The 13,782-nt window shown below is 39.3% G+C and overlaps 1 protein-coding gene across 1 annotated transcript in view; it reads right to left on the reverse strand.

Annotated features, from left to right (window-relative positions):
* Nucleotides 1–935: 935 nt before the first annotated feature.
* The window catches only part of PI15 (peptidase inhibitor 15), a 30,752-nt gene continuing 17,905 nt past the window's right edge, over nucleotides 936–13,782 (reverse strand). Inside the window, exons 3-6 of the mRNA XM_075743858.1 lie at nucleotides 11,277–11,395; nucleotides 10,866–10,998; nucleotides 10,605–10,720; nucleotides 936–7,559 (exon numbers count right to left, since the gene is read on the reverse strand). Of these exons, the coding sequence (XP_075599973.1) occupies nucleotides 7,424–7,559; nucleotides 10,605–10,720; nucleotides 10,866–10,998; nucleotides 11,277–11,395 (504 nt within the window). The 3' untranslated portion in view covers nucleotides 936–7,423. The remainder of the gene's footprint in view (nucleotides 7,560–10,604; nucleotides 10,721–10,865; nucleotides 10,999–11,276; nucleotides 11,396–13,782) is intronic.

Below are 13,782 nucleotides of genomic sequence, written 5' to 3' on the forward strand. Positions count from 1 at the left end.
TACAATTGCCCAGAGAGTGACAGCAGCTTGGGCTGTATTTATTCATAATTACACATAATATTAATCCCAAATTTCAGTGAACTTCTACATCACAAACAGGTGTGATGAAAAGCGTACAATGTCATTAAACAAAAAAGAGCATACTAGAGAAAATGCATTGTGGCATTCTGAAAGAAATTCCTTCTATTTCCCATTTTTGTGAGGTTGTGTCCTCCCAGCTGAGTCTCTAAATTAATGATGTATAAAATAAAATTGTGTCATGCCGAATTATAAGAAAAGTGGGTTTTGTTGTGTCCAGCTTGTGAAGGATGAACCAGAGAGGATCAAGGATTTTCACAGCTTGAATAGCTTTTGCAATGCAAATTCTTAGTATTTTATAATTGCCTTCTCTTCATGCCTCTGTTCTCTCTTGTCAGTATGAAAATACTAAAGCTTTGTCAGTATGAAATTCTGGCTTTTTGTTTTCAAATGTAGCTTTTACAGCTTTGGTACCACGTTGGGAGGAAGAAGAGTTACTCAGATTCTGAAGGATTACTCTTTTTCTGACTGCAGTATGGTTCCTTACATAGAAGAGAACTTGGCCAAACTGACAATGGTACCTCTCTGATTTTCTGTGGGTACCTCCTGTGGTCACAGTTTGGATTTTTCCTCCTGGCCAGAAGCACATAAGAGAACATTTCCTGACCACTAATTCCAATGAAGAGTTCAGGCTCTCAATACCAAAAGATAGGCTCCTATCCATATAGGTCGATACATAAAGACAGATTTCAAGTATATAATGGAGCTCAGTTGTAAAGCATATGCACTTATATAAATATATTCAAAGTGAATTTAAATTCAGTTTAGATATGTCTTTTACTATCTCCCTGTAAACTTGCTGTCTTCCAGGAAAAAAAAACAAAAACAAAAACAACAAAGGAAACAACAAAAGAACATCAAGTGTAAATACTGATATTTTTACTTATTTATTTAAATGCATAGATGTTACAAAATAGATCAAAATGATGTACATTTCTCTATAGTTTCATAGTATTAGAAGTTGAAACAGGGATACAAATTTATATCTCTGGTATAACATGTATATAGCATCATATGACAATATGAAAGAAATGTTATATTGATAAGTTCACTGCAAGACGTGTTACACAACAAGCTTTCTTCTCTGAAAAACCAGATACAACCCCACCCACACAATTATCACAAAAAAATCTAAACAAGAAATGATGAAAATACATAATGGGGGGGGGGGGAAAGGATGTTTCACTGTATAAACACTGAACATTTTTTTTGGCTTGGGTTCAGATAGAAAGTGTAGAAATGTCATCATTTTCCAACACTCAACATCTTCAGTCTTCAGAAGAAACTTTCCTTCTTGCATATGGAAAAAAGCAACTGTAGATAGTTTACTTGTTAAATGAACCCTGCCTTTAAGCACCGTTTCAATTACATAAGAGCACCCTACATGAAACAAAGATGGTTAACTTCTCAGAGCTATTAGATTCCAATATTACCATTCACTCTTAAGAAACAAGTTTATTACCTTAAATATTGTATCTAAGGTACTTCCTGTCTTACATGATGATGTATTGAAGCTGTAGCGAGTTTGCAGCATGATGAACAGCCCAGTGATTTGAATAATGATTGCTGTTGTGAGCTAAATATATAACCTGAGGGATATTCCCTCTCTTCTCCTGCTGGCCAAAAAAACCCCAGGCATAATTTATATGGATTGTCAGTATAAGGATTTTTAAAGAATTTAGAACTTGATTGCCAAATGATAAGATGCCAAAAGCTGGAGGAATCATAACATCTTTTTCCACTCTGAATTTTTTTTTTTTTTTTGGCAGAAGACATGGAGATAATACTGAACCGCAACCATTTCAGTCTGGTTTTATCACACTTCGCACTCAGGGGAGCTCAGCAGAGCGGGCGTAACTATCAAAAGTTTATGTCTGTTCCATTAACTTGTGTGAATTTAAAAATGCATTGCCTTGCAATATGAGCAAAAGCTTCTTCTCTAACAGAAAATAACTATATCCTGAGGGAAACTCAGTAAATGAAGGTTAAGGAGCAAGAAAGTCTTGAAATTATCATTAATAATGATTTTTTTCTCTTTTCTTGAATTAACCAGATGGGCTGTTGCCTATCTGTTCAATTAACTAGATGGATTGTTTCTTTTTTTCTTGATTTACAATTTATTTTCTATTGAAAGAAAGGAGTTTGAGAAGGCTGTGGTTATTTCAGGTTACTACTGAAAGAAGTTTAATGTTCTCCTTATGAATCCAGATGGGAAGGATTGTGCACTTTGAGCCCATCAGACCAATTATGATCTGACAACCAGAGTATACAAATTTTCTATTTTGCACAGTTTTAAAAAGCACCATAAAAATGCTATGTGCTCGGATTCTATGAGATCATTTAATTCTAGGTGAGGAAAGCAACAGTTTTGTCTTGAAAATTTAGCAACAGTGGGCAAATTCCAACAGTATTTTGGGCCTTCAAAACTCTTATTTGATAAAGGATCATTAGAATTTAGTATCTGAGTAATGAGGCTTCCCATTTCCTGCATTTCAATAACTATATCTGATTTAATGCCTCTAAAAATTCAGCTGACATCTGAATAGCTCTGTTTTACCTCATACTCATAAAACTTGGTATGATAGGCAGCCGACAGCCAATACAATTGTTATTGAGTTCGGTACTTAGAAATCACATAAAACTAAGAAATGGTGGAGTTATGCAATGGACCTCATTTCTCAAAGAAAATGGACAAAGTCACATGTCTTTAAAATCAAGGCCAAAAATTTTAAAGGAAATGAACCAAATTTGCATGTACTTGTTTTTAAAAAAATCCTAAACCCCTCTGGATTCCTACGAAATCGAACCAATATATTGGCATTCTCCACTACAAGAGGGCATCCATGCTTGCAACCTGATCCTTGAAGATCATATATAAACAGACATATCTATCTACCTATCTATCCATCTGTCTATAGATATGGATATAGATTCAGATATATTTCTTTCTGTTAGGTCCCAGCTGTAGTATAGAACACATTTGCTCTGGGAGGTTTCCTCTTTCAGAAGTATCTCCCAGCGTTGGTAGGGGATAGCACATGAAGTCTAATTTTGCTCCCTGTGAAGCTTTCATGGAATCCAACTTTCTCACTCCTGCAAAAGTTATATTAAACCTCCCATGGTTTTCACTGAGGCCTGATCCAACTCATCTCAAATTCAGAGGGGAACAAACTGATCTCAGAGAAGAGGAACACACAGCTTCCCAAGGATAAGTGTGCAAGGTCAAGTCTAGATTTTCTGAAGTCATTTGTTACCCCAGAGAGAGGATTTGGGATCACTGAAAATTGCTCAGCATCAATCTGAAGTCATGACTGTCAGAGGTCTTACTCTCCCCATACTTTGTTCCACAGGCCCTTCATTGTTGTGATGAGGGGAGGGTGCTGTTTGTTTTGGAATACATTTTCCTCTCTGATGCACATAAAACTCTCATTAGAGCCTGAAACAACCATAAAAAGGAACTTTGAAAGCAAATCTGGCCTAGTGGTAGTAAATGATATGTTTAGCTGAAAAAGATCTCACAAACACTAGAGTGTATATGGTAATATTGGAAGTAAACTTCATCTTCCACAAATATAATGTATAACTTCAGCACCAGAACATACAGGTTAGCACCAAAAGGTATCAATTGCTACCCATCATCTTAGATGTTTAAATGAGGCAAAAAAATCACAAGCAGATATTATAAACAGCTGCACTCAATGATATCGATTACTTCATTTTTACTCTTATCCCTCTCATGGTATTTTGACCAAAAATATTTTTAGCCTTATTTTAGTGTGTGTATACTTTCATAATTTTCTATTTAGAACAGAACAAAAGTCTGAGCTAATTTCTCTGTCTTTAAAGGCACACCACTCTGCTCAGAAGGAATTAGTACAAATCTTCCAGGCTAGCAGAACAGCCGCTGGGGGTAGTTTGCTTCAGCATAACCTTGAACACATCAAGAATTTTCACCAGCATGTATCAGAGCAGATATACTGCCAAAGACACCTGAAGTCTTCCGCACATTTCACTACTTTTGTTCTAGCAGCACTTGGCGTCAGGTAATCAATCAGGCAGCGCTGACACTGGCAATCAAAGTAGAGCTTTGCTGGCATTGTCATTACCCAACCCAAGAGAAAAAAGACGATAGAAATTGGGGTGATTCAAATAGGTAATACAGAAAGGCCTTCAGTAAATAAAATTGAAGGGCAAATCTCATGTGGTAATCAAATATCTGATGAGCTGTAATCCTCCTGTTCAGTGAAAAATATTCAGCTAATGCTTGAGTGCTTGTGGCTGGTTTTATCAGGAGCTGCTCGTATGAAATAGCTTATACCCAGATCATTTTTTGCTGCTGTCAATTACAGTGTGATTACAATAGTTAATCCCTAGCACCATTATGGGATGTTGTGAAAAAACCTGCATACCTGTTTGTTAAAAGCAAAGTTTTCTATATCCACAGAAAACAAAATATTCCACAAAATCAAGGTATTTGTAGCAACTTAAAAAGTAACAGATACGATAACATATATACCCGTTATAATAATTTCAGCTGAATTACAGAATTATAAATTAATTTACAATGTCTAGTCCTGTTTGGAAAGTGTACCATACAACATACAAGTTGCAAGTTCCAAAGTGCATAGTAATTTATTGTTAGACCTACTGTTGTAGGCTCCACCACTTAACCTGAACTTTTGCTTATGCTCTGCTTCCTATCTTGCATTAAAAAAATAAAAAGAAAATACTGAAAATAGATAGATGCACTATTTTAACTGTGCTGTCTTTACCTCTAGATAAGATTTCTTGTGCAGAACAAAAATATATTTGCCCCATGCATCTTTGTCAAAAACTGGGCTGGCTGAGGGCTACTGACCCACCTAATAGTTTTGTCTCACTGAATTCTTTCAGTGTGTATATAGATAAAGCTAAGAGGTTGTGTTTCACTCTCAAAACAGGACTGGATTTTATTCAGCCAAAGTGTTTGATTGAGCACTGTGCAACTCCAAGCCCCTTTGAAACCAAAAGGAAAACCATTTATATTGTAACTGTTAGAATAAAAGTTAGTAGAATATTACAAGTGTTGTTCTTTTAAAACACGGACACATTTTAAGACAATATACTGTCTAGTTATTGTCCTGTCAGATACAGAAGTGTCACTAACTCAAAATGTCTGAAAAGCCACAGATCAGTTGCTGATGTTCTCTGAGGGATCAGATTATGGATAGAGAGGGGCTGTTACACTTCATATGCTGTAGAGCCCATTCCCACCACACAGCTATCTTGCCAGAGAAAAAGAATAACTAATGTGAAGAATTCAAACTGATCTTTTTATATTACCAATGTGGTATTTCATATTCTGGTAACAGACTGTCTCGAACACCCTCAAAAGGACTGAATTAGTGACTTAAAGACACATACATATGTAGCAGTAGTGAAATTATCCTCTGCTGTTCTGCTTGCTCTACTCAGTAATGCTTTTCAAAGTTCATACCTTTCAGAGTTCTAAATGTAGCAGTGCAAGCAGACTAAACACGTATATTTAAAGTGGGGTACACTCTGCCTTTAACATAAAGCCAAAACTCAAAGCTATTTCAATGACATAGTAGTTGTGGCAGACATTCGATTTCCTCCTTTTTATAGTCTATTTTTCAAGAAAACTACTTGTATAATATTCTAGCTTAAAGTATAGGTCCTTTTTATAAATGTTCTAGTAAGCACCCATAAGGTGTTCAGTTTTTGGCAGGAAAGGTACAGATATTTTCAGGAAATAGCATAATATATTCTAAAGGGCACTGCCAATTGCTTTACAATTTTGAAATATTTGTCACAAATATGTACGAAGCTTTAAAGGTGCCTGATGTCTTTTATTTGGAAATCCTCTCATCTACTTTTACATCTGATCTCTCCTTGAAAGTTTCACCTGGCTGAGTTTCAGTCAGGGGGGATGGCACATATACTGGAAAACTTACAGTGTTAAAAGCCAGTATGGATGTCATTTATTGATATATGTTGCTTTGTAGCAATATATTTCTTTACTTGTACTGTGATTACTCTGTTCAGCTCTGTGGCCTCCAGCATAAGAAGGACATGGAGCTGTTGCAGCGAGTCCAGAGGAGGACCACAAAGATGATCAGAGGGCTGGAGCACCTCTCCTATGAAGAAAGGCTGAGAGAGTTGGGGTTGTTCAGCCTGTAAAAAAGAAGGCTCCAGGTAGACCTTGTTGCAGCTTTCCGGTACCTGAAGGGGGCCTACAGAAAATCTGGAGAGGGACTGTTTACAAGGGCATGGAGTGATAGGACAAGGAGTAATGGCTTTAAACTGAAGGAGGGTAGATTTAGATTAGATATAAGAAAAAAATTCTTCACCATGAGGACGGTGAGTTACTGGAACAGGTTGCCCAGAGAAGCTGTGGATGCCCCCTCCCTGGAAGTGTTCAAGGCCAGGTTGGATGGGGCTTTGGGCAACCTGGTCTAGTGGAGGGTGTCCCTGCCCATGGCAGGGGGGTTGGAACTAGATGATCTTTGACATTCCTTCCAACCCAAACCATTCTATGATTCTATACCTTCCTGTACAAGAATAAATATACTGCTGCAAAGCACAATTATACCATTATGACTGTGTTCAGAAACACAGGAAGGTAGAGTTTATACTGTGTCATTATACCAGTATAAAGTGATGTAGCTTTCTATCTAGTTAAGACTTTAGACATGTGAGTTTACAGCCACTGCATCTTGGCCAGTGTGGTTCATCATTCTCTCTAATCTTCCTGTCTGCACACAGGCATCGTTGATGATAGCAGCAGCCGTGTGCTGAACTCTTGGAACGCCATAAAATTGATGTTGTGCATGAGGTAGGTAATATCCTGCAGTTTCTCTTGCACATATGTTTTCCTCTGCTCAGAGTCCCATTGACATTGCAGGTGAAAGCACAGGTGTAAACGGGAGGAACCATTGGGAGTGTGAGGACAATTTGTTGCTTTGCACATCACACTCCATTTTTAAAGCACAGTATTAAACAATGACCCTTCTCTTTCTGGAGCTGTTATTTTTCAAAGGAAGTCATATTCTATCTGTTAATGTGCTTTTAATAGAATCTAATCTTCAGGAAGCTACACTTGCTAAGGTGAAAATTAGTTTGCTCTCCTTTAAAAAATGTTACTCTGAAAGGGTTAATGTGAGTCTTACATCCCGAAGTGTTAAAACCAAATTATACTATACTTTAAAAGCTAATTATACAAAAGCATACAAAAAGAAAACATCAGAGTATTATTACAATATCTCTCTATATATAATATGTGCAAAATTCAATATACAAGCTTCTTGTTACTCATCCACGTGTTTCTTTTAAAAATAATGTAAACTTATTTAAACCAGTATAAGTAGTTTGATGTTACTCCTGGGAAACAAAGATTGTCGGTACAAGAACCTCCATAGCTTGGAGGACAAGCCGAACATGGGACTCCTACTTTATATGGTGCTTCTCCAATCCAATTCCCCCTGAAAATAAAGAAGGAAAAAGAATGCTTAGTAATTTCAGACAGGAAGAAAAAAAAAAAAATCATTAACCATACTTGTTCTGAGTGATTAAAGTTAATATCTTCAGTGATATCCTATGAATGCCCTGTTACTGAAACCATACATTAATATATTTCTGTAGGTTGCTGACAAACATTGATCTACTGATTCCCAAAAGCCAGCAGGAGAATGACTATGTCACCCCAGGCCAGTGGTCCATTCCATATCCTTTAGTCTCTGTGATGAAGTCCCAGTCTTCCTGATTTTGCTACAGCCAAGTGATTTTTGACTCTCCAAGCCTGGAACAGAGCTTTTTTTTTTTTTTTTTTTTTTTTTACCAGGGGGCTATATTTATGAGAAATTAGCAACATAAGCATTGGTGCAAGATTTTCCTTGAGCAGTTTTTTTGTCTGGCAGTTGTCTTAAAAGCTTATTTTTGGAAGGTGGAAAAACAAAGTGAAATCTTATTCTTAGGCTGCAGTACCCAAGGTCCCCATTGTGAAGCTCTGCGACTGAATTCATGGTTAGAGAAAGGGGAAGATAAAAACTATTTGCACCAGTATTGTATTAAAAAGAATTGTATTTGGGCATTTGTAGGGGTCCCATAGGTGTTAATGGGAGGAGGACGGGTCCCATCTGGTGAATAGAGCTGTGTAATAGAGCCCGGGAGGAAAAGGGGTAGAAGTCTGGATAGTGATCATGTGAAAAGAGGTAACTCTGAAAGATCTAGGAACATCTGAAAAATGCATCCAGACTTTTAGGTGCTTATATAAACCCCAGGCTTGTAGAGATTCATGTAACACTCGTGATGTAGGCAGAAAGTAAGTTAAAATTAGATTTTTATTTAAATGTTATGTCTCACGGAGCAGAGAACTTTCCTCTAGTTTGCATGTGACGTGGTATAGCAGTGAGTAATGCAATTATTTATGAAACATTTTCTCATCCCCCACCTCCCAGCCAATAAGATTGGATCAAAAGCCCTGGTCTGTGTTGTGCCTTGGAAGAAAGTAGGAATCTCTCAAATAATTTGCTCATTCCTACTTCTCTTCCAAATGGGTACAGCAGACTGAGTGCTCAGGAAATATATTTAGTTTGATAACAGATATGGAAATCCAGAAAGAGTTTGCTGAAAGCTCATTTCTGCTTCATTTTCTATGCAACGCATGGGTGATTTGTGTGATTCCGTTAGCTAACCAGGTGCAGGGCCTTTCTAAACTTTGTAATTATCCTCCTTAACGTTTTTTTCCTGATTTCAGAAGCATAGATATTTTTCAGCATTACAGTATGGCATCAGTGAAAACTATTGGAGTTCTAAATCCTAAACCTTTGCCAAATTCCAATCATAATAACTCAAGTCGGGGCTGTAATATTCAGCCCCTTCTTCAGAGGAGTTTCTGATGTGCTGGTTACTCAGAAGGACACAGCCTTTATCGACTGGCAAAGAGACTTCTGCATGTGTGCCCAAGGACTCTAAGCCCAACGTCCTTAACTCAACTTAATTAATCTTAGGAATATAAACTTAAGCCAGGCAAGACACCTCAATATCCTTTTTGTGATTGTGCAAGAAGTAGATGTGAAAATCCCGATTCCACCACCCATGAATCAAAGGTCTACTCAAAATCTCATCCAGAGAAGAAGCTCATAACTCCAGGATTTGGTCTGCTGTTTCAGAAACAGTGGGATTTTTAGACTGAGAAAATATAAAATGTCATTAATTCATTGTTAACTGGTACACAAACAGTGCATCAGTTTTCAATAATGCCTAAGGTATAAAAACATTCTTCTCCTATATATGAACATGAGAGATGTATTCTAGGAAGTCTGTAATTTTTAGTATTTTTTTTCAAATGGAGATATATAAAAAATAATATTTGGGTTTCTCTTATAAACTTTGATTTCACCTTGTCTATGTTGTGGAGCTAAAAGTCAGGTACAATTTTTGCTGTCTGATTTTTCCTCCCTCACATTCATTTCTTACCACCCTTTTCTAGTAGATATTAAAGACAAAAGGACAGAGAAATCTCCTTGATTTCCAAAGGCGGGTTATTTTCCCAAGTCAGTTTTCTTACTAAATCCCATCTTTTCCTAAGTTGCAAAATCTTTAAAAATCCTTTTATTCATGTAACAACTAGAATAATGACATATTCTTGCATCTTCTTTACCACAAATGGACCTGTGCCACTGCGAGTTTATGGAAAACATGCTCAGTTAATTATACTTAGATTTCTGTAAAGAACTATGGCTTTGCCTAATACTATACAGTGAGAGAAAGCAGCCATTTACACTGTCCATACTGCTTTTGAAGCACTGATCCAAACCAGACCTCAAATCGAAGCTCTCCCAGAGCCACACTTTATTCATTCATTCTGCACCCAGATGTAAGCTTGGGATGATGTCTAGGAAACGCTGGGAGAAAATTCATTTCTTCATTTCAACCTAATACATATCTCTGCACAGCTACCTGATATAGGGCCACCTATGGGTGTCTCTGACTTTGAAGGACCCTAATATGGAAGGCAAGATGAGATTACACTGAGCTTAGGTAGATGGACTTTGTAGGAAACTTATGCTATGGATGCCCTTATGTAGCATGGTCATAAGCAAAGGTATCTTGTGGGCAACAACATGTGTTGACAGTAAAGCAAGGGCCTGATCTACATTGGGACTGCTTACCTGAGGAAGTCTAGCTCACCGTAAGTACATATAACAGCATGAAGAAATAAGGAACTGAAAGTGAAGTGCAGTCAGCACGAAGGAGGAAGACAGAATTATAATAACAAAAATAACAGAAAACAAGTTTTCTGTTTGGGTTTTCTTCCATACACATCAAGTTATTTCCTTCTCTTCCTTGTATCCCAAAGTCATGCATTTTCTGTATGTTCAGATGTAAAGTTAGAATGAAGGACCGGCCCGCAGAAAAAGCACAAATAGAGGTCAAGCTGCAGAAAAAGGAGTAAGCAGTCCTATGAGAGGACCAAAACATGCATGAAGTATAAAAATAAACAATATTAAAAGAAAGCAACTCACTTTGGGGCATAGTTGCATACCAAGTAAACAGCTCGTCGCCAAACAGATCCCCAGACGTTCATATTGTGGCATGTGTGGATTGCGCAGCCTATACGATTGGAAGTGGCCCAAACCATCTGAATAAATATTTATTATTGGTGAAGTCCAAATTGAAAAGAAATATATATATATACATTTATTTGAGAGAGAGCTATAAATACATCACAGAAAAGTCCAGCTTTGGACAGTAGATTTTGAATAGAAGAATGTAATTTATATAACCTGTGTGTAATGGGTGCACATGGGTCCATAACATCTCATGGGGCACCTGGGGTTGCAATCCTGAGGATAAGGGAAAGCATAATCCTTTACTTCATCGTACCACGGCTTTACCAGCTGGAGAATAGAACGATACCTGGGTTTGTTTAAAAGACAGAAAGAAAACCAGGTCATTTTAGATTTAGGTATTTTGTAACTTTCTGCTGCTCATGTCTCTGATGCAAGTCACCTAAATACATTATTTCTCCACACACCAGTAGGGGTACAGTATTAAGCAATAAAACCCAAACGTAACATAGATGGATATATATTATTGCTAGAATACTGGATGACACTTGAATCAGTCTAAGATCTGGAATCTCAAAGGCTGTTTGAAGGCTGACAAAATAACTGTTTTGCAGGGTACCTGCCTACCTTCCAGTTCTTACAGACAGGTTCTGGCCCAAGAATCTCAGTAAGTAAGAAGGTCCATGGTCCCAAATGCATGTAGCAGCCCAAGCCTCTGCAGATTTGGCAAGAGTTTCATCCCAAACCTGACAAAATAAAATATCCTTAGCAGTAGAACAGAAAAAACAAATAGTGATCACAGCACAAGAACATAAGAAGCAAGTATTTTAAGTCACAAATATACTATCATGACACAGACTCTTGAGAAACGTGGTCTACTGGGGGCTGATGGGGTCCATCTGTCACAAAAAAGGGAAGAGCATCTTTGGTCATAGGCTGGCCAAGCTGGTGAAGAGGGCTTTAAACGAAAGTTGCCAGGGGGAGAGGAACCTCAATCCATCCCACTCCTACCAGTTTGATGCCAGTGCCAGCAATAGATGCCCAGAGCTGGAAGAAGGATCACAGGTCAGCAGGAGATCACCTGAAGTACACCACAAAGGAATTCCAGACACTCCAGTCAGTCAGTCAGCTTCATCAGGGACCCAACCAAAATGCCTGTATGCAAACACACGTAGCATGGGGAATAAACAAGAGGAGTTGGAGACGTGTGCACGCCTGCAGGGCTGTGATCTTATTGGCATCATGAAAATGTGGTAGGATGGCTCCTATGACTGGAGCGTTGGAATGAAAGGATACAGGCTCTTTAGGAAGGACAGGAAGGGGAGATGAGGAGGGGGTGTCACTCTCTATGTCAATAACCAGCTGGAGTGCATGGAGCTCTGCCTGGGGATGGATGAGGAGCAGCCTTATGCTCACAAGCCCTGGTCCTCATGGCGGACCTCAACCACCCCAATATCTGTTGGAGGGACAACACAGCAGGGCACAGGCAATCCAGGAGGTTCCTGGAATGTGTTGATGACACCTTCCTTCTCCAAGTGATAGAGGAGCCAACAAGGAGAGGTGCCATGCTGAAGCTTGGTCTCACCAACAAGGAGAGGCTGGTGGGGAATGTGAAGCTCAAGGGCAGCCTTGGCTGCTGTGACCACAAAAGGGTGGAGTTCAAGATCCTTAGGACAGCAAAGAGGCCACACAGCAAGCTCACTACCCTGGACTTCAAAAGAGCAGACTATGGTCTCTTCATGGATTTGCATGGTAGAGTACCATGGGACAAAACCCTACAGGGAAGAGGGGCCCAAGGAAGCTGGTTAGTATTCAAGGATCACCTCCTCCAAGCTCAGGAGCAATGCATCCCAACAAAGAGGAATTCAGGCAAAAACACCAGGAGGCCTGCATGGATGAACAAGGAGCTCCTGGACAAACTCAGACAGAAAAAGGAAGCCTACAGAGGGTGGAAGCAAGGGCAGGTAACCCTTGAGCCGGCAATGTACGCTTGCAGCCCAGAAATTCAACTGTATCCTGAAGCGTGACCAGCAGGTTGAGGGAGGTGATTCTGCCCCTCCACTCCGCTCTCATGAGACCGCACCTGCAGTACTGCATCCAGCTCTGGGGCCTCCAACATAAGAAGGACACGGAGCTGTAGGAGCAAGTCCAGACGATGGCCATGAAGATGATCAGAAGGCTGGAGTACCTCTCCTATGAAGACAGGCTGAGAGAGTTGGGGTTGTTCAGCCTGGAGAAAAAAGAAGGCTCAGGAGAGACCTTATTGCAGACTTCCAGTACCTAAAGGAGGCCTACAGGAAAGCTGGAGAGGGACTGTTTACAAGGGCATGTAGTGATAGGATGAGGAGGTGAAGGAGGGTAGATTTAGATTAGATATAAGGAAAAAATTCTTTACTGTGAGGGTGTGAGGCACTGGAACAGGTTGCCCAGAGAAGCTGTGGATGCCCCCTCCCTGGAAGTGTTCAAGACCAGGATGGATGGGGCTTTGGGCAACCTGGTCTAGTGGAGGGTGTCCCTGCCCATGGCAGGGGGGTTGGAACTAGATGCTCTTCAAGGTCCCTTCCAATCCAAACCATTCTATGATTCTATGATCAGATGTGTAACCTAGGCAGAGAGCTCTTGAATTCAGAAAACTGTGGGACAGCATGTACAGGACCTAGTAGGATTTGCCCTAACACTGGACAGAATTCCCACCCACATAATCAGAGGAAGCCAAGTATTCAGATCTCTCCCTTTTTTTTATGAAAATCCCATCCCTGAACGGGCATTCTCCTACCATTTTCCCTTCCGTATTGATGAGATCCATGTGTGGAGAGAAGTGAAACATTGGATGGAACTCAGATGGAAAGTAAAGCAATGCAGAGGCACACAGGGAAGAATAACTCGGCACAGGTAATACATACTCCACAAAACCCAAAAACATTTGAAATAGGATATCAGGAGTATCTATAGCCAGAGAGAGTGTGTGTGGCAGCTTTTCATATTTGAGGCCATGAGGTCAAGAAAAGGGATTCTGCAAAAGCAAAGACTATGGATAGTTTCCAGGTGTGGTAAGAGTTTCATCATTTTCATCATTTTATTCTGCATGGGAGCTGACATTGCTCCTTGCCTGGAATAAAACGATAACAGCTCT

The sequence above is a fragment of the Balearica regulorum genome, chromosome 2 (genome assembly GCF_011004875.1).
Source record: "Balearica regulorum gibbericeps isolate bBalReg1 chromosome 2, bBalReg1.pri, whole genome shotgun sequence".
In the NCBI taxonomy this organism is placed as follows: Eukaryota; Metazoa; Chordata; class Aves; order Gruiformes; family Gruidae; genus Balearica; species Balearica regulorum.